The sequence below is a fragment of the Takifugu rubripes genome, chromosome 7, assembly GCF_901000725.2.
Source record: "Takifugu rubripes chromosome 7, fTakRub1.2, whole genome shotgun sequence".
Taxonomy (NCBI): Eukaryota; Metazoa; Chordata; class Actinopteri; order Tetraodontiformes; family Tetraodontidae; genus Takifugu; species Takifugu rubripes.
Genome location: NC_042291.1, coordinates 5,302,703 through 5,323,523, shown reverse-complemented (window position 1 = coordinate 5,323,523; position 20,821 = coordinate 5,302,703). Strand labels below are relative to the sequence as shown.

The window sequence follows — 20,821 nt, the reverse complement described above, 5'->3', positions numbered from 1 at the left end:
TTGTGCATTGAAAATGTTTACACATGTTTCTTAGAATTGTTTAGCAGATATGTCAGCAGAGAGATATGCTTCAGCAGTAACTTTTGAATGTTTTATTTGCATACACATGCAGATACACACTGATGATGGGCGGGTTATACTGGGACAGAGAGGATGCTGCTTGGTTTAGTGTTTATCCGGTTTTGTCTGCACCACATGAACTTTGTGTCTTCGCACATCAGTTTTCAGATGGGACAGACCTCAGCGTGACTTCTGCAGCATGTCTGTAAGAGCACAACAACAGAGTCGTGCGTCTCTAGGAGGGTTGCTTGTTGCTTGGGGCGAGGGGGGGGCGGGGCTACTGGGAAGAGGGTGACTGTCGGCTCAACTTTACCCTCAGTCTCTCTGCCACAGCCATCTGTTGAGAGGAGGTCGAGAGGAAGTCACTCACGTCTGTCGGTGTGTGTGTGTGTGTGTGTGTGTGTGTGTTGCAATATATGATGATAAAAGGAGAGATGGAGTTGGGTGGTGGTAGCTGGCCCTCCAAAATTTTCCTTTAGCACACACATGCACACACACGTGTACACACACACATCGGCACACACACACATCGGCACACACACACACACACACACACACACACACACACACACACAAAGGATCATGGTTGAATCTAACCTGCCTAATTCTCTATAATGGCTTTCCTATTCAGGGATTAACTTCTTAAATCCGCACTAGTGAGGGTCCAGCATGCGCTGCTCTACACTACAACCGTCATTTACTGACACAACACGCACCCCCCCCCCACACACACACACACACACAAAGGAAATGGACAATAGCTGATCTCTTCAGTGATTTGGCATCAAATGGCCTGTGGGCTGCAATTAAAATGTTTGGGGCCCTGGGGAGAAGAAGACGGGAAAGATGGGAAAAGAAGAAGATAGAGGAGTGGGGGGGGGATCAGTACACTCATGAGAATTTCCTCACCTCGGTGTTTCCTTTAACTTTCTCTCTTCTCTTCAGAGGTCAGCTGATGTGTTTAGAACTTGCTTCGTCACTAGCGATTGTGCACATTTCTGTCAGCTGTTTTTACCTGTTATCACATGAAAGCGCTGCCACACACACACACACACACTCATCTGTCCAGTCACAGCACACTTTATTCAACCACTGGGGGAGGGAAATGTTTTTTTTTGTGTATTGTGTGTTATTGCTTTCCTGAAGTTTTGTACCTGATGCTCTCACCTTTACACATACAGGTGTTCATCATACGTCTTGGGTTTCGCTGACTGGAATGTGAAGCAACGATCCTGCCTCATCTCACTCTCCCCTCCTCCTCCCCACTCACACTTTTAAATCATAGACTATCTTTATTTCTACTGGTGCAGAAGACAGTTAGTATGATTGTGTGTGTGTGTGTGTGTGTGTGTGTGTGTGTGTGTGTGTGTGTGTGTGTGTGTGATAGAGGCCCTCTGTTAAACTAACACAGACCCAGGTGGTCCGTGGACCTTCTTTTGTCCCCCTCTGTCTCCTGCAGGCATGCATGCAGAAACAAAAAGAGACATTTCAATGTGACTTCAGAGCTGGTTGTGGGCAGGGAGAGAAACCTCCCCTTAGATACTCTCCCCCTTCATCCATCCATCCATTCCCTCCCTCCCCTCACCACCGGCCACATTCTCCTACTTAAAAGTGAGGGAAACTCACTCCAGTTTGATTTCGAAGGTGATTTCCTGCATTTGTTCCTCAGAAATACCTTGATAAAATATTCCTTCCTTTTTTCTTTTTTATTGTATATGTGCATTATTGAAAGATTTATCTGAACTTCTTGTATCAATCATGCAAGTTATTGCTTTGAAATCATCAATGAAATCAGAAGGTTTCCTGCTGAAAACCTAAAAGCGGAAAAGCAGAAGGGACCTAGGTTTGTGCTGGAAACCAGTGGAGGCACTAATGGAGGAAAGGTTGGTCTGGTTTGGATTTAATGGTTGGAAAAACACAACCAATTTGGTACCAAGATGATGATTATCCACACGTCCGACCAGTGTGACTGGGTAATCCCTTCAAAGTGAGTGTTCCCTCATAAACATGAAAGTAAATCACTCTATTCTCCATCTTCATCCCCTTTTACGTCCAATCTCATGCATTTAACAGAACAAGATAATAATTCATTGTTTTTATATAATCACTTCCAGTCAAATAAAAAAGTCTGTATTAGACAGAAAGAGTGAGCATCGACACGACTGTTCCAGCTGTGAGACACATCTGCATGTGTGTGTGTGTGTGTGTGTGTGTGTGTGTGTGTGTGTGTGTGTGTGTGTGTGTCGGGGTCGTCTGTTGGCAGGAAGTAGTAGGCAACGAGTGATGTGGTCAGACCCTCTGTCACCAGAGAGAGAGAGGGAGGTCCTGTCTCTTTTTTTCTTCTCCTTCTTCTCTTCTTCCTGTTTTCTTTTCCTGTTGCTTGTTCTTCATTAGAGACAAAAAAACGGCACCAACAGACGGAGACGTTTTTAGCTTCCCATTCTGAAGCTTCCACATCCAGTTTATCACAAATAAACAACCTCGTCGGACAATTTTTTGTGTTGCGTTGTGGGGAAATAAAAATAACAAAACGATTCACTTTCCATTGAAAAGAAGCTTCATAAATTGTTCACAAATCTGTCGATTTAAAATGAGCGAGAGATCAAAATGCATTCATGTGGTTTCCATCTTTCTTTCTTCAACTGTCTGGTGGAGAAAGACTAAAGAAGGGAGAGAAAAGGCTGAAGGACTGTTGAGTTTCTCTGAATTTATTTATTTTGTTGCGGAGGCGTCGAGAGGAAGGAGCGAGGGGAAAAAAACGAGTGTGAGAGGTCAGTGTGGAAAATCAGTTTTGTAAATACAGTGAGGGAATCAAACGTAGAGAAGAGAGGGGAGACGAGTGAGTAGGAGGTAAATTGAGGGAGTGGGGGGGGCAATTAGACGGGAATTTCCAATGTTAGTGAGCGAGTGAGCCTTTGTTATAGCAGGGAGAGAGAGAGAGCGTTGTGAGCTTGGACCGATGTTCTGTTGTTGAGTAACGATGAACTGGCGATATCAAAATGATTAAAAGAAGAAAAAGAGTGAAGAACGAGCACGAATGGAGAGTTGAAACGCACCCACTGGGGTTAATTTCATCATTATCACAAATAAATTGGGTTTAATGTGTCAGAAGCAAAGAGGCCGAAAGAGCAACCAGAAGCAAAACAGCCTTCATTTCATCTTTGCTCCAGCTTTTATCTTTACATTTTTTTATGGAGAACTTTTTTGTAAGTGATCGTTCTGCGATTCACCTTTTTAATGAAAATCTAACGGAATTTATCATCTGCCACTTTATTTCCTTTAACATCTGCTGAACTGTTCCAGGAACCTGATAAAGATCAGACCAGGCTTCTTCACAATCCAGGACTGATTCACTACTCAGTGATGGAGGCGATGGAGGTGTGATTCTGGTCCTGAACTCCACCTAGAATGGTGTGAAATTCACATATGATTTATTGTTATTGGGGGGAAAAGACCATTTAAATAAAAAGTGCTCCGATTTGCATGACTTTTTAATGTGAATGCAAATGGGAACACTGGAGATAACTCAGCTCCAAAGAATACAGACACAGAAAATAGGAATAAATCCATTCTTATTCTCAGCTCCTCCGACTTTTCCTTCACCGACCAGATCAAATGTAACTTCACATAAAAAGATCAAAAACTGAAAGAAGATTTCTGTCAAGTTTGAACCATTTGTTTAGCTAAACTGTGAATTATGTTGTGGAATCCAAATAAATATATGGGGAAATGGACTCGTTTATGCTGGAGAGAAAGTAAAAGAGGAGAGAGGGAGCAGATCAGCTCTGCCCCCTAGAGGCAGCGCGCATTTGTGTGTGCGTGCGTGCGTGCGTGTGTGTGTGTGTGTGTGTGCGTGTGTGTGTGTGTGTGTGTGTGAGAGCGCGTGTGTGCATGTGTGGCCGTGTGCGTGTGCTTTCTTGAGGAAGACATCCCGTGAATCAATCGACCCCAACACACACACACACACACACACACACACCATCGTCATCATCACCATCATCATTATCATCAATGACAGAAACCTTCACGCATGTGTGTGCGGGCACCGAGGGGGCGTGGTCAGGACATTCGGGGCGTGGTTGCAGTGAGAGGAGGCGTTCCCTCTTTTGCAACTTAGTCCGCGAGTCTGTCGCCAAATTTTTCAGTTGAACGCAGGACACTGAGTTTACGCGCACGGACACACGCATCCCACATTGGCACGATCTGTGCGGAGTATCGGCGCCGGGAGCGAGAGACGGTTGCACCTGTCCGACACACAGCGACTCTCTTCAGGCGCGCACGGAGGATCGGAGCGCTCGTCCTTATGTGTGGATGGGACCAAAGTTACACGGTGAGTCCAGAGAAAAGAGCAGTTTGATTTACCCTTCGTCCTTTTGAATTTAATTTCACGACAGTCAATAAAACAACAAAACAGAAGGGAGAAAAATGACCCAACAAACTTCTTTTAATGCGGGCAGGAGGTTCAATCTGGGCGGCTGTTGAAGGATTCCTTTTGAACAATTTTGGTTTCTTTCTTTAAAATTATTGCAGAAGAGTGACTGCTGTTGTTCTTTCATATTTATTAATATTTTAGTATTTTAGTTCTGAAGCATTTATGGTGTTTTCACCTCACTTTGGGAATTTTTCCTGCTTCCTTGCAAACTTTGCGAAGCTCCGCTTTGAGAATCGGCCGCTTTTCTGTCCCTCAGCACCGAGCCTTTCTCATCTTTTCCGTCACTTGACTTGTTTTTTTTGTTGTTGTTTTTTTTGACAATTCCTGCCTCCGTGCGCGCACTCACCTTCTGGCTTATGCGAGAGATTCATTCTTTCTTGGTTTCGCCGTTTCACTATTATTTTCGATGCTGCAGCTGTTATGCAAACAGCAGATTTTTTTTTTTAATTTCAGAGCAGAAATATTGGAAAACTTTTTTTTATACGTGCGCTTTTATTCATCTGCTTCTTTTAAATAGCAAATAATGCAGAAACTGTCCAGTTTGCTGCTCTGGAAGTGGATCTTTCTCTTATTTTTTGGTTGAAGTCCAATCATGATTTGATCTTTTTGTGAGATTTGAATGATTTAGAAAGTTGTTTTTTTTTTTTGCTCTGCTGACTGTTACTGTCAGTCAACACGTACATTTTTTGGTAAATTAAAAATAATGTGTATAAGAATCAAGATCATTTGGAGCAGAAAAGCTTTTGTTTGTTTGTATTTATTTATTTGTCAGTTGAAAAGCCTTTCCTGAGAATTGTGTGTTTGGAGTGAAGTTGAAGTCCTGCAGCTTTTCCTCTGGTCTGTGTGGGATGAGCAGCATGTTTGTCCCACTCTGGATTTCTGCATGTGTGCGTGCACGTACGTGTGCGTCTTGGGTGGGATTTTGAAGTTGTTTGCACCACTGTGGCCCCCCAAATGGAAAAGTTTTGACCGTGTCTTCCTTACTGCTTCCCTCAAACACACACACACACACACACACACACACACACACACACACACACACACACACGTACACACACATCCACTCTGGGAGTCGGGATGATTTGCCGGTTCCGCTGCAGTGCTACTCTGCTTCCAATTTTAGCTTCATTCAGACACGGGCAGCGTTTCCTTCCTCTGTCTTCAACCCTCAGGAAGAGACAGGGGAGAACAGACGGGAGACCTTTTACTTTACAGCCATAATTTGTCACTTCCATTGTTTTTTCCACCTTAAACGTATAAAAATCCATTGAAATGAGCCAACATGAAACAACAAACAGCATTATTTGGCCTCGGAAGCTGAGATCAAGTGAGGGAAAAGTACATTTACCAAAGAAACTAATGAAATCACTTTAGTCCCTGATTGATCTGTATCAGTTCCTGTGGATTGATCAAAGTCTCCTGTCTGCACTCTGACTGGAACTGGAATAAAAGAAAAGAGAAATTAATTTTGCAAATTAGGCAAAAAACTGGCCACAAAACTGATTATCAGTCAGAAAGTTTAAAGAAAAGAGCGAGTTCATGTGATTTTACCCACATCATTGCAGCCAATGCAGAGTTTGTTACCTAATTGGTTCCCAAATTAGTTCATGTTTTCTGTAAATACTTGACAAGACAAACAGTTTCCTGTGTGTGTGTGTGTGTGTGTGTGTGTGTGTGTGTGTGTGTGTCACCCCCTCCCCAATGAGTCAACTCACATAATGATCCAGCTTATCCTCTTCCTCCTCATCCCTTCATCATCTCTTTTCCTGCGCTCACTCTGTTTCACTTAGGCCTTTTGTCTGTTATTTCTCATTTCATTAACGGAGATTTGAAGGATTCTCTCTCTTCTTCACACAGGCGACCTCTCATAGCTCGGCCATGTTGACTAGTGAGGGGGCGCACACCATGGAGCAGGACGACCACGAGGCCAAGGTGGCCTCCAGCGCCACAAGTGCCGAAGTCACGGCAGAAGACACAGATGTCGACATGGAACTGGACGTGGAGGAGGCAGACATGACCAGGTGGACGGAGGCGGAGTTTGAGGGGAAGTGCACGTACATTGTCAAAGACACGGAGGCGGGCCAAACGCATGGTGACGGTGTGACAGCGACTAGAGCGGAGTTGTCGCTGCCCAGAAACCTGGCCTTCAAATCCTCATTTGACAGCAAAGAGGTTAGACTGAAACACACACACACACACACACACACACACACACACACACACACACACACACACGCACACACACACACGCATGCGCACTTGACTGAGAAGTCAGTCATTTAGGACGGGGGGGGGTCATGTCTCATCATAAAACTACATACACATGCACACACACATGCTTTAGTGTAAGGAATTTGCGTGTGTGTGGGTGTGAGAAAAGCCTGAAGCAATATCTGCTCACACTGAAGCTACCCCCCCCCCCCCCCACCAACCCACATACACTACCCCCCCCCCCCCCACACACACACACACACACACACACATAGTTCATTCTGCTCAAAATTATCTAACAAATCTGCTTCTTCGTGCGAGCAGCTTGATGTCCCCATCCAGTTTGAGCGGCTGCAGTACCGTTCTGGGCTGACAGGGGGAGATATTTAGCTCCTGCTGAATTGGGGCTCTAATGAGGTTCCACCGCGTGGACCCGGATCTTTGTGCACCTTCATGCGTGAAATGAGCAGAATCTTGCGAAGATTTGTATTGTGTTTTCACAGAGAGAAATAATTTGCCTCACATGATATTTCTCTTGTAAATGTTTCCCAACGAGAGATCTTGTGACGGAGGAATCGATCGAGCTGGGGTGAAAAGTCAGAGACTGACATAGAGGTTAGATTGTAACGAGAGTGCAGAGTGTGCACACATGAGGAGCTGTTGCAGCTCTGCAGGGTCATCTCCTGGGTTTCTCAAGGCATTTTTGATTAGAAGAGAAGTGCGTGACCATGGGTCGGAAAGGTTGTGACTCCGGCCGTTTTGACACCTTGTGACTTTTGTCTGATCACATAGATTCTCTTATTGAGGGGAAACTGAGGCAAGGAGAAGAAAAGAGTCAGACGTGGGTGATGTTTACGAGCCGATAGGCTATCAGCTAGTGCTTATCTGAGCTGAGAGAGGAAGAGGAGAAAGGCTGAGCGAGCGCTGCTCTGATCAAAGATGACTGAGATTTGGATCAAACTGAAAACTTAATCAGTCAAAACACACACACACACACACACACACACACACACTCACGCAAATCCATGCGCCACCACACGCACACACACACACTTTTGTTTTGTCCCACAGAGAAAAATAAGGGGATTTCCAAAGTCACAAGGGGGGGTTGTGCTGATTGTGCATGAGGAAAACGTATTGCTGTGTCACCACACGCTGCTTCTTTTTGCTCCTCTTCCTCCTATTTTGTTTTAGACGAAGGCTTTTTTATCTGAACTTCTGAGCGTTTCTCTCCTCAAAGCGTCTGAACTTTAGTTTTGATGTGGCATAGGGCAGCGGATGAGTGGAGACAAAGACATATGAAACCTTCTCATACACGCGCGCACACACAATCACGCAGTCACAGCTGCCTGAGAGTTTTCACAACTTTATTGATTCAGTTTTAAAAATGTCACTCCTCTGTTGTCAGATTAGATTATTCTGTTGTGGTCGCTCTGTTCGTAACTCCCAACATGCGTCCTCTTCAAAGACGTCTCGCATCTTTTCTCAGGTGGTTGGCGTGTGCAGCCGGGAGTACATCCCAAAAGGAACTCGCTTTGGACCCCTGGTGGGAGAAATCTACACGGCAGAGAGCGTGCCCAAAGATGCTAACCGGAAGTACTTCTGGAGGGTTAGTGGACACACTTGCACACACGCCCACAGAGGCAACATACACGTACACACTTCCTCACAAGCTGCCGGGACCCCTTCCTGTGACATCACATGTGTCTAAAGTCAGTCAGTGGAACAGGAAACTGGGCTCGCTGTTTTTCTGAGTGCTTGAGAGAGAAATGGGGATGTGATGTCACCGTCACACAAAATAACATGTCATACTGTGGTTCCTGTAAATCCACACACACACACACACACACAGAGATTCTCTCTCTCTCTGCAGAATACACTCCATCAATGCCAGTAATTGACCGTGAAACTACACAACATTCACAAACCACCTGACCATCATTGACACAAACACAGCGCAGAGCTGAAAGATGTTCCGTTTCATGTCTCACTCTCTCCCTCAAACACACACACACACACACACACACACCCACAGTGGGTAGAAGTGAGAGACTGATTGAAATGAGAGGGAGCAGGGGCAGGAGATGACTTGGTCCTTACTCTCTTTAGAATATAAAAGAGGATCTCCACCACGTCCTCCTCGCTGCCTCTCTGTCTGTGTCAGCTTGATTCAGTCCTGCCGAAGCCTGAATGTCTCTTGCTTTTTAACCGGTACCACAGTTCTACGTTGTGTTCTGATGCTCTTTGTGAAGTAATTTATGGACTCTCAGCTGAAACCGTTAAGGTTTCTGTGAATTGAAACTGTTGTGCTGTGACTCCACTGATAGAGTTTAACCTTCATCTCCTCCCGTCTGTGCAGCTCTACACCAACGGTGAGTTCCACCACTTCATCGACGGCCTTGATGAGACTCGTTCCAACTGGATGCGCTACGTGAACCCGGCCCATTCGGTGGCAGAGCAGAACCTGGCGGCATGTCAGAACGGTATGGAGATATACTTCTACACGGTGAAGCCCATTCCAGCCGGCGCTGAACTTCTGGTTTGGTACTGTCACGACTTCGCCCAGCGCCTCCACTACCCACCGTCTGGAGAGCTTATGATGCAGAAACTTAGTAAGTCTTTACTTTTTTGGACTTTATTTTGTTAATTTAATCTTTTGGGACACGTGTGTGAAAGGGTTAATGATCAATAATCAGAAATCAGAAGTTTAACAGTCAAATGAACAGAAAAACTTTAAGCATCTGGGCTCAAGTCATAAAATCAGCAGGTTTAGTGTGTGAGTGAAGGATTTTGTGTGTAGATGCGTGTGTGTAGGTGCATGTGCATAGGCATGGGTGTGTAGGCGTGTGTGTCTTGAGTGTGTCCTGTCGCCGCTCTTAAAGCCTGTCTCTCTGAGTGTAGCTGTGTCTCCTTCCTCTCTCAACGTTAGTCTGTCATTATCCTACACACACACACACACACACACACACACACACACACACACACACACACACACACACACACAGTACAAAAGAAACAACCTTTCATCTCCTTCAGTGCCATCGTCGGATTTTTGAGTGTGTGACAGTATAATTACATGGGGGGGTATGGCCCCTAATGCCACAGTTTTACAGACTTAAAGAGCCCCTGCAACACAAAAACTCTTAAACACACACACACACACGCACACACACACACACACACACACACACACACACACACACACACATACAGTGTGCTTGTGCATTAACTGACACTATTAGAAACTAATTTTTTATGGTTTTTTAAAGTGAAGGGTTCTGTCTTTTTATAATTAGTTTTGGGCCTTTTTGATCTGATTTCTTTAAAGATAGATGGTCTTGATACATTATCAGATTTTTTCATTTTCAATTCCAATATATGCAGAGGTGAGGTGACTGAATTCACATCACATGCCAGAAATGTTGAATGTGGTTCTCTGGAAGGAAAGAATTGCCGTGTCTGCAAAGCTAATATCGCTCATCCACGGAAGCTGATCAAAGCAGCTGAGTGAAAGGGGAAACAAAGAGAGGCAGAGAGCTGAGAGGAATCCAGGTGTGACTGCAGGCTAATAGCAGTATTAAGCTGGCAGAGACACCAGCAGACTCAGCCCGGTCGACTCCACCGCCCAGGGAAAATGCGCATTACCTGGGGGGGCGGAGGCAGGAGGCACCCTGGAGTCCTCCAGCCACCACCACCTCTAAATCCTTACTGAGTGTGTGCGTGTGTGTGTTCTTTAATTAGCCTCCTCTGTCATTTAGCCCCACGGGCTCCTGTTACCCTGTAAGTGACTTGAATACTTGCTCATGTTCACCTGTAGCAGAAACGGTTCAGCTTTTTATCTCCTTCCTACTGTCGATCTGAAGAGCCTCTTAAAGAAATCACATTTTTGCTGTTGCTGTGCAGTTTTACGCTCTTCTAATGGAGTTGGATCTGGCTGAGTAAGACCAAGACAACCACAATCGGAGTGCGTGCGTAATAATAAACTGAAACCCTTGTATGAGGGCAAAAGGTAAAAGAGGAAGGCGCTACAAGTTGATAATTTAGATCTCTAACTGTTTTCTGATCTGACTTGAATCCTGATCCTGTTATTGATTGGGTGTTTTACTTCGCTCCACTTTTTTGTCACTTTTACCACTTATAGCACCTGTTAACCCTGTGTGTGTGTGTGTGTGTGTGTGAGAGAGAGAGAGAGAGAGACAAGGTGTAAATTGCTGACAAAACCTTTTTTCTCCTCTCACAGTCACAAGCATGTCATGCCAACACATTCTCACCCAGCTTTTCATCGTTTGAAACCATGCTAGCTCACATTTCATATGTTGTTGCCGTGTGTGTGTGTGTGTGTGTGTGTGAGAGAGAGAGAGAGAGAGAGAGAGAGAGAGAGAGAGAGAGAGAGAGAGAGAGAGAGAGAGAGAGAGAAGGTGTATATTGCTGACAAAACCTTTTTTCTCCTCTCACAGTCACAAGCATGTCATGCCAACACATTCTCACCCAGCTTTTCATCTTTTGAAACCATGCTAGCTCACATTTCATATGTTGTTGCTGTGTGTGTGTGTCTGTGTGTGTGCGAGCACTTGCCGTTTGCCACTTGAAAGACCTTTAAATCCTAGGACGGAGTGGTGGAGCAGAGGTATAGCCACACCTCCACCCCCTCTGTCAACTACTTGAACTTCCTGGCAGAGGGGCCGCGTTGACAGATTGATGTCTTCAAGATGTCTTCCCTGTTTGTTTTCTAAAAAGGGGGGAAGGAAAGAAGGGAAGGAGGAGGAGGAGGAGGAGGGCTACCTGATAGGCATCAGTGTTTACACACAGCACAAAACTACTGATGCAAGTGTGAGGGGGGACTCAACAAATTTCATCAGCACTGGCAGACATGAGTAACTGTGACTATCTCTCTCTCTCTGTCTCAGTCTCTCGCTCTCTCTCTCTCTCTCACACACACACACACACACGGGACGGTACTTTAAAAGTACATCTGCTGCCAGTGCAGCATCTAACTAACAGCTCAGAGCTTTTAGAGCACTCTGGTTGAAGCCCTGCCTCTAATCCAGCCTTTCATCATGGGGGGGTAGGTGTGAGTGACTAAGGAGGATGCTCTTTAATGTCACATTTAACCTGGAAACTATAGTGCAAGTGTTGACCAGTGTGTGTGTGTGTGTGTGTGTGTGTGTGTGTGTGTGTGTGTGTGTGTGTGTGTGTGTGTGTGTGTGTGTGTGTGTGTGTGTGTGGAGGGCAGGTAAAGGTCAAGCCTGTTTATGGGGAGGAAACCTTCCATCAGCTCAGTCTGCCAGTATTTTGATTTTTATCTTGATTTTATAGACACTGTGCCCAAAGGCGGCCGTCACGCCTCACTTCCTGTCTTTTGCCCCCGCCCTTATGCTCATTTGTCCAAACTGTCAGCTTAATTGGCCCATTGAGTTACTTCTGGCATTTTTAACAGGGTGACACCCATGTCCTGAAGCGCTGACGGAGGCGCAACCTTTAACGGACATTTATGCTGTGAAACTGAACTTCATCCCACTTCAGTGTCAGAATAAAAGTCAATCCAACAGATGCAGCGGATATTGTTTGAAGCATCAGATAAAACACTCTGCTTTGATTTAAAGTTATTTGTGAAGAAAATCAGGCAGTTCGGCGGCATTTGTCCTAAGTCTGCACTCTTCTTTCTCTGCGTCCTCAGAACAGTCCCTCCTGGAGGTCAAGCAGCAGCAGACGACCACCGAGGAACATTGTGATGAAGCCTCAAACCCGTCTTCCACAACCGTGACCCCCACTCCCCCCAAGAGGGAGTACACAGTCCTTTCCATTCTACGTGACACCACCTCTTCCTCTACCAAGAGGGAGCCCAGCCGACCTCTTCCCACACGTCCACGCTGCCCAGACAGTCCCGAGCGCCCGTTGTACCCCCTTGCCCTTTACCCGGCTCTCCGGCCCCACCCTAACATCTCAGAGGACTTCCTTACCCGCAAACTCAGTCATCACGGCTACCCAGCAACTCGCTCCCCCAACAGCCATTCTTCAGCCACACCCAGCCCATCGGCGAGGAGCAGTCCAGAGAGCAGCCCTCAAGGGAGTCCTGCGGGTCCGGTTCCATCCCCATCTCCATTTTACCCCCCTCGGCTGACATCCTACCCTGGTTACTCCTCACCATCTGCTCCGCTCGGCTCGTCCTTCTACCCTCCCGGAGCCCTGTACCCACACCTCGTGCCCCATCATTACACTCTACCTGGCAGCGGAGTCCCTGTTGGAGGAATCTTCCCCAGGGTGTACCCCCTCTACAGTAGCCTCCTGCCCCCTCAGATGCCCCTCCTGACATCTGAGGCACCAGGAAGGCATTTCTTGCTTCCTGACGCCGTCCACCCGTCTTCCATCTCTGCCCACAGAGACTTCTTCCGTCCAGGGCCCACCAGTGCCTTCTCAGCTGCTACCTCCCTGAAGGAAAAAGCCAGCCATCACCACCAGTACCTTGGGCACCCACACGGATCTGCCCACTCACCATCCAGCAGCTCCCCAACAGCCGGTACATCGCCCCCCAACAACCAGGTCCCCACCAAACCTACCTCAGCCCTACTTGGGAACACCAGCAAGCACAGGTCAGATGGGGAGGCCATAAATCTTTCCAAGGTGAAGCCCGGCGTGGGGTCGGTGGGGTACAAGGCGCTGCCGTATCCGTTGAAAAAGCAGAACGGGAAAATCAAATACGAATGCAACGTGTGCAGCAAGACGTTTGGACAGCTGTCAAATCTGAAGGTGAGGCTCGGCTGCACGACACGATTAACATGGAGCATCTCAGAAATGTGTGCCTCTGTCTCCAACAAGCCTGAACTCTGTTCTTCCACATGCAGGTTCATCTCCGCGTCCACAGTGGAGAGAGGCCCTTCAAGTGTCAGACCTGTAACAAAGGCTTCACCCAGTTAGCTCACCTACAGAAGCACTACCTGGTCCACACGGGCGAGAAGCCACACGAATGCCAGGTACCAAGCAGGAGTTTCCGCTGGACCGTCGCAGTCGAGTTCCACTGGATGTTGTTGTAGGTTGCTGATTTCAGCTTTTGCTCCGTCTCCTCCAGGTTTGCCACAAACGTTTCAGCAGCACCAGCAACCTGAAGACCCACCTACGCCTTCACTCGGGGGAGAAGCCGTACCACTGCAAGCTCTGCCCGGCAAAGTTCACCCAGTTTGTCCACCTCAAGCTCCACAAGCGCCTGCACTCCCGTGAGCGTCCACACAAATGCCTCCACTGCCATCGCCACTACATCCACCTATGCAGCCTGCGGCTTCACCTGAAGGGCTACTGCCTGGCGGCGGGCTCTCGCCCCGGAAGCCCGGTGGTCTCCAGCCACGGTTCCTTGGAGGAGATGCAGCGCGCTAACGAGGAAATCGAGCGCTTCGACGTGAGCGAACATGCCGAGCGGCTGGAGCAGCTGCAGGGAGGCGTGGAGGTGGAAGCCATGCTGGAAAAGCAGGTGTTGGGGCTCTTGTGGCGGGAGGCTGACCTCAAGTCCTCCCATTTCCACCCCAAAGGTAGCGCCAGCGAGCTCCTCTCAGCTGGCTATGGTGCACACGAGTCCCTGAGCGAGACGTCGGTCATTAAGTTGCGGCGGGGTAGCCCCATCTTGCCCCATCACACCAACATATCCATCAAGCAGGAGTCCGAGGATCACGCTTAACAAACCTTTGGAGTTGAGACTGCGAGACTTCATACTGTTGCCAGGAGCAACAGGTGTAAATAGTGACTTCTGAAGCTGGTTGTTATTAAGGGTGACTTCCTTGTGACACCAGGACCACATCAGGGACTCACGTACTCAGGGCTCAGGAGACAAGAGACTGTCCCGCGACTACTTTTGCAGCATTTGTTACACTTAAAGACAATCATCCACCCTGGATTTACCCTTCATGTAATTAATATAATCCTTGTTCTTCCTGTCTTACCGTCTCTATTTTCAAGTGTCTTTTTTGGCCTATCAGTTGTTATATGACTTTTTTAATTTATTACCTTTTATTTTTGTCTTCAAATGCAAAAAGGAAGGGTTTGTTACTCCCAGTCGGTGAGGACGGTGTAATGTTTTGCTATATGTGGCCCTTTTATGTAGATACCCGGCCCATCTGTCCGTCCTATCGCCTCTGATCTATAGAAACCAGCGGTGCATTTTTCAGGGTCTCGTCTATTTAAATATAAAAACCAACAACTTGCCAGCATATGGCCCATAAATCTAAATTTATCAATAAGGACTTTATTTCAACCCTGCTTGGTAGCTTCCCTAAAATGCCCCTGTTGTCTCTCTGATGCCTACTTAATTTAAATGAAACAAGGGCATTTTTTTGTATATTCTTTTTCACAACAGTTACCTCAGAGCATGTTTGCATGCGTGCGCGCGCGCGTGTGTGTGTATGTGTGTGTGTGTCTGTGTGTGTGTGTGTGTGTGTGTGTGGGGACAGCTACAAGTGGGAGCTTTCTATTTATTTGCATTTTGCTACTTGAAGAAGAAGAAGAAACCAAACTGGAGTGCAGCTTTTCGTGCGGTCCCAAGGAGCAGCGTGGCCGCTCCATGTGTAGCACATAATGGACCTGGGAGGATAGCTACCCCCCCCACCCCCCACCCCCCCACTCCCCAGCCCATTTTCTTATATATTTTTCCAACAACACTGTCAATCCCCAGGGCAGGAAGTGAATGTCCTCAGGTTCACATTTGATGCTAATAACCAAAGTTCACATGGCGTTAATTCCAAATGCTCCCAAGAAAGGAACGGAAATGGGAAAATGGAGGACAAAGGACTCAAGGAACCAAAAATGAAGAAGAGGAAGATGATGATGAAGACGATGACACATTCATCTGGCCTCTCATTTTTGTAGGTGTCTGTTCTCTTGTATGATCTTATTGATATTTGGGTTGAGATGTGACGGCTCCTCCTTTAAACTCACCCGTCAGCCGTCTTTAGCACCTCGGCCCCCTCTGATGCACTGGTCCCTCCCATGCCGATGCTTGCACCACCTGCCCTGTCATCAGTACATGAAACTTCTCCTCCTGGCATTAGGGATTCCCTTCAGGATGCTGATTTCCTGCCTCAGTTGTGAACCAAAAGCCGCTCTCTCTTCTTTTATTAACAATCTTCGACCAAAGCGTCTTTTTCTCCCGTCAGAGCTTTAACTCCAGAGGAGAATCTTTAAAAGGACTGTCTCTGTTTACATTCTGGATTATGTTGTTATTTATGTGCAAAGTGTAAATTATGATATAAATGTTCACTGCTCTAAATCAACGCCTGTGCCTCCGTGTCTTCTATACTTTTATACGCGTTTTGATTAAAGCAGCAGCTTTAGCCTCAGTGAAACTGTTGCTCCTGATTACGTAACTTCAATGGTTATATCATTATTAACCACTAAAGGGCATCATTTCTACCTCGTTCATTAGCATTTTAAATGTTTTTCTATAATAAATTGAAAGAAAATAAATACAACGCGTGTTAAAGTGAGATCTAGGAGTACCGAGAGGCCATCAGACCTTAATGCTGCAGTCATGGGATATCCCAGTGCATGTCTGACGATAGGTCAGGGGTAAAATTAGGAAAGGTCAAGCAGATGCACTTCTGATATAATACTAATAATGGAATGTACGTTTTCTGGTCGGTAATCATACGTTCATGTCAGGCACAGAAACATCGCCAAGGTTTGAAAATGAAGCTAAAGCTTCGCTAACGTCACATCGACTGACAACAGCAGCACATGAAGTGTTAATAACTGAAAAGGAGCCACGCAGATTTACCATTCTAGATAAACGAATCTTATGCCTCTCATGTCTTTGTGGTTGGGGATCCGAGGAGTCAAAGGTGAGTTTCCACGCATGGTCGTGTCATAGTTGGGGTAAATTCAATGGAAAAGTCAGTGCTGCAGCTGCCCACAGAGGAGCTGACCCCCCCCACATCAGAAAGGATTCTATCTAGATTACCGCTAACTAAACGTCAGAGCAGCATCGACCCTTTACCTCATCGCACAGCTAAAAACAGCCTGCGTGCCCCCCCCACCTTTGACTCAGCATCTTTCACTTTTGCACAGCGTGTCTCTCTTTCCTGTTTGTTCGATCTTATTATTACTACCAGGGAACTTCTGCCGTCATCCACTGACAAGAGTTCCACTACCTCATCACCATGATGTGGGGGTTTCACAGCCCTTTTCTGACTGGGCGAGGACAACAGCTACCATCTCTGGAGGAGGGGGGATATCCCCATGGAAAAATCTTAGCGTACCTCCGCTCACAGGTCTCATCGGAGGTTTATCAGCCATCTGATTTCCTCCATCCTCCTTTCCACGCCAAACGGCTCAAGTGAGATACCAGCAGTTATGAAGAAAAGGGACGCCTACGCCTCAGAGTTCAAAGAAACCGTAGGCGATCCGAGGGCCGGTACTTTGATAACTCACAAACTATGACCTGGAATTCTGGCTGTGCTTGGATTTGCAAACATTTGCTTTTAAAGTCGGAACGGAACCACTGAATACATTTTGTAGACACAGGACTGTGTGTGTGAGAGCCAAAATGCATTAGAAATCACCTCAGCTAAACTCTTGCAATGTTGTCATGCTAACATTACACAGTAGTGTTAGCATCAGAGGAGCTGAGTGGAGCCCAGCAGAGAGGACCCTCTGGCCCACTCAAATGAGGATCCACGACAGATCCACAGTGCAGGTAAGATTTTTTCCCTTTTATCAAAATGCTACGAGCTTGAAGTAGCATCAGGATGCTAACTATGTGCTAGTTCAGGGTGAATTCCAGATGAAATGTAGGATCTTTTCTTTCCATCCAGCCAACATGTTCAGTTTCTACTAGAGGTGATAGTTAGTTGTCCCTGTAGGCCCAGTAACTACTGCAGAAGTTGTCTTGAAGTTTATAGGACTGTACAAATGAATGCTGCCCTGAAGAAGGAGCTCAGCTATCCACCATGTCTCCTTAATGGAAATGTTTGAAATTTCCCATGACAACTCTTGTTAGCATCTCTGGACGAGACGCTGCTTCAGACCACGAGTGGACTGTAAACAACAATGCTGGCAGGATTCACAAACACAGACACCCACACACATTCCTTCTGATAGAAACGCCACATACGCACACACGTGCACGCGCGTGCGCACACACACGTCTGTGTAATTCTATCTTTGTGAGGACTTTCAAGACATAATGCATTACCCAGTTCCTTAGCCTTCGAATTTGAGGACCAGACAATAGATCCTGCAGATTTTCGAACACACACACACACACACACACACACACACACACACACACACACATACACACACACACACACATTTGGTCTGGTTAATTAATACCTCTTCTCATGAGAGATGTTAGTTTCCCCACACTGAGAGTATTTCCGTGAACACACTCTTCACCTCCTCCATACTTGTTTGGAAGCACTGGGGAAACCGTGCAATGTCCGAGGTGGCTGTTTCTCTGTAAACACACTAGTAGATGGGACAAGACGGTGATTCAGACTTATCGCCACTCCCCTCCCCCCAACGTCTTCACTCGACTTCCCCGAAATTCGTTTTTCCCTGTGTGAAATGAAGCGACAGGAAGTTGTGTCAGTGGTCTTCTTTTGCTCTGGGCAAACCCAAGTGTGGACAGTTTTAAATGTGCTAAAAAATGTGTTTACAATAATAAAAAAGCCGTGTCATTATTAATCGGAGACATCAAAACAAGTTAAAGCGCGCCGCAGCGCCGGAGCCCAACAGTTCTCCAAATTAAGACCACATTTTACTCATAAATCTGAGAAGAAGCAATGGTTGGTGCTTTGTCCTGACTGCAGATGAATGAATGAAGGAAAGCCAAAACGTACCAGATGTTGAATTTTCTCCTCTGGACGTCAGTGCTGGTGTGTGGCTGCACCATAAAACAGAAACATCTCCCCAACTTTTAAATGAGCGAAAAAAATCAACAGTAAAATTACAACCAGCGTGTAAACTGTGTGTTAGCATCGCTATGAAGCCGATGTGTTGTTGATAGTTTAGTCACTGCCAGTAAAGTGTGACAATGTGTCATTTCACTTTCTAAATTTGACCTCGCTTGATTAATACATTTTAAAGAACAAAGGAAAATCAGAGATTAAATGTTTGGATCTGAGTTGAATACCATGAATTCCTAATAGACAAAAGCTCATTAATGACATTAAAACATAAAAGCCTCAGGACAGTTTTATGCCATAGGACTGTTTCATACTTTGTATTCACAAAAATAACTTTTCAACAATAATCACCAAAGTACAAAAGACACATGTGGTGCAGTAAGATTAAAGCCTGGCTTTAATCTTCTTTGATCTTGCTCAGGCAAAGGTGTGACTCCCAAATATAAATGCAGATATAGGGTTAATCCTTATATATTTTACATTTGTGTGAAGGACAAACTACTTATTAACAAACAGCATCGAAACACCATTTAACACAATTAACACAATGCGTCACAGCAAGAAGAAGAAGGAAAGCCTTAAGCGTTCCCTGGAGGACATCAGAACCCTGATTCAAGCGTTTGTAGAGCAGCTGACGGAGGATCAACATGAGTCGCTCAGAACAGGCTCTCCCAATAATTCCACAAGGATCCAGCTGGCAAAGCTGCTGATTGACATCCTAACGTCCTTGTCAAAAATGTGCAAGACCCACGATTCACGCATGACGGAGGAGAAGGTCAGAGGCCTGCTGGGAAACAGTCTCCCCCAAACGTTCGCCACTGTTCTGAACACTGAAGAAACTGCCAGCTCAGCAGATGTTGAGAGCCTAAATCGCCTAATAGGTGCAGAGGTCACAGAAATGGTCAGAAGTGAGGAGTCAGATGTTTCCTGTCACATGATTCCAGCCAACAGACTAAATATGATCGTGGAAGAAACAATCAAAATGATGCAGAGCTTTGTGGGCAAAATGAAGAGAAGAGTGTTTTCGCATAAAGACCAACAAAATAGGCTGCAGGATGTCAAACCCACATCAGTTGTAGGACATCAGCTCGTAGAAGAGAGGGGGTGGTTGGAGGGCCGAGGAACCTCACCACAGGGATTTCTATCTAGACCCAACAGCCCTGTGGGGTCTGTCCTGCTGGAGGAGCTGAATGGCATCACGTTGCCGCTGCTCCAGGACGTCCCCGTGGCTCAGGCCGAGGTGGTCTACCTGCAGACCTCCGAGGAGATGAAGGTTGTCCTTGCAGACCTCACAGAGCACAAGGTCAAGAGCAGAAGGGCGTTTAAATCAGCTATGGCCAAAGTCAAAACATTCTTTTGCAAGACTTTTGCAAAAGCCCTGATTCACTGCAAAGTGGCAGAACTTAAGGCCGACCACCAATCTGTGCCCAACGTGGAAAGCAAGACCTCGCTGCAGATGCTCGCGGAGAACGTCGACTCTCTCCTCAACAGTCTGGAATCTGAGGGGGTGCGCCAAGAATCCGAGTGCCTGTTCAACTGTGATGATCCAAATTTCACGGGGCAGTTGTTCGACGTCATCCACAAAGGTGTGACTGAAACCGAAGACAACGAGACGGCCGTGGAGACCAGGATGGTCCTGGCTCCCGACCACAGCTCCATCGAGGCCGACATCAGAGACAAGATGAACAAATTCCTTGTCTTAACGTCTTGGTGGATGAATACGCAGCTTGGGAGCTGCTGTGAAAGGGTGATGATTACTTTAAAGCACAGCCAGAAGAGAAAACCACAAGCTTTGAGGAGCCTTCCAGAATATCCGATCAGCCAAGACACCGAAGTCAAACCAGAAACATGGCAGGAGGAGGAGGAGGAGGCGGAGGAGGAGGAGGAGGAGGAGGAGGAGGAGGCGGAGGAGGAGGAGGAGGAGGAGGAGGAGGAGGAGGGCGGAGGAGGAGGAGGAGGAGGAGGAGGAGGAGGAGGAAATGTCTGACCAGCTGAAGGTTGAGAGTCAGGTGGTGTCCACACCCCTTCAAAGTGAAACCAGGGAGCCAGAGACGCACAAGAGCAAAGACCTGGAAGTCGAAACTCGACTGGATGAGAAAATGAAAGAGGTGCAACAGAAAAACCTGAGAATTTACGTGGAGACGCTGGTGCAGCTCCTGGTGAACAGACTTGTCCAGAAAGCAAAGTTTGCTGTTGAGGAACAGGCCCGCATCATTCTGACCCTGAGCAA

General features: G+C 46.6%; 1 protein-coding gene and 1 long non-coding RNA gene across 3 annotated transcripts; one reads left to right on the top strand and one right to left on the bottom strand.

Moving 5' to 3' along the window:
* The first annotated feature begins 4,208 nt into the window (after positions 1-4,208).
* On the top strand, positions 4,209-15,957 carry prdm1a (PR domain containing 1a, with ZNF domain). 2 transcript variants are annotated; one of them, XM_029838171.1, is made up of 7 exons: positions 4,209-4,390; positions 6,350-6,664; positions 8,193-8,312; positions 9,063-9,315; positions 12,381-13,450; positions 13,546-13,674; positions 13,770-15,957. In XM_029838171.1, the coding sequence occupies exons 1-7, from the start codon at positions 4,364-4,366 to the stop codon at positions 14,367-14,369; spliced, it is 2,514 nt and encodes an 837-aa protein (XP_029694031.1). In that variant the 5' UTR covers positions 4,209-4,363; the 3' UTR covers positions 14,370-15,957.
* Positions 8,308-18,688, bottom strand: LOC115250492 (uncharacterized). Its single transcript, XR_003889053.1, has 3 exons — positions 18,526-18,688; positions 18,017-18,241; positions 8,308-8,460 (listed from the first exon to the last, which is right to left on the bottom strand). It is a non-coding gene; the product is annotated as an uncharacterized lncRNA (long non-coding RNA).
* Between the last annotated feature and the right edge of the window lie 2,133 nt (positions 18,689-20,821).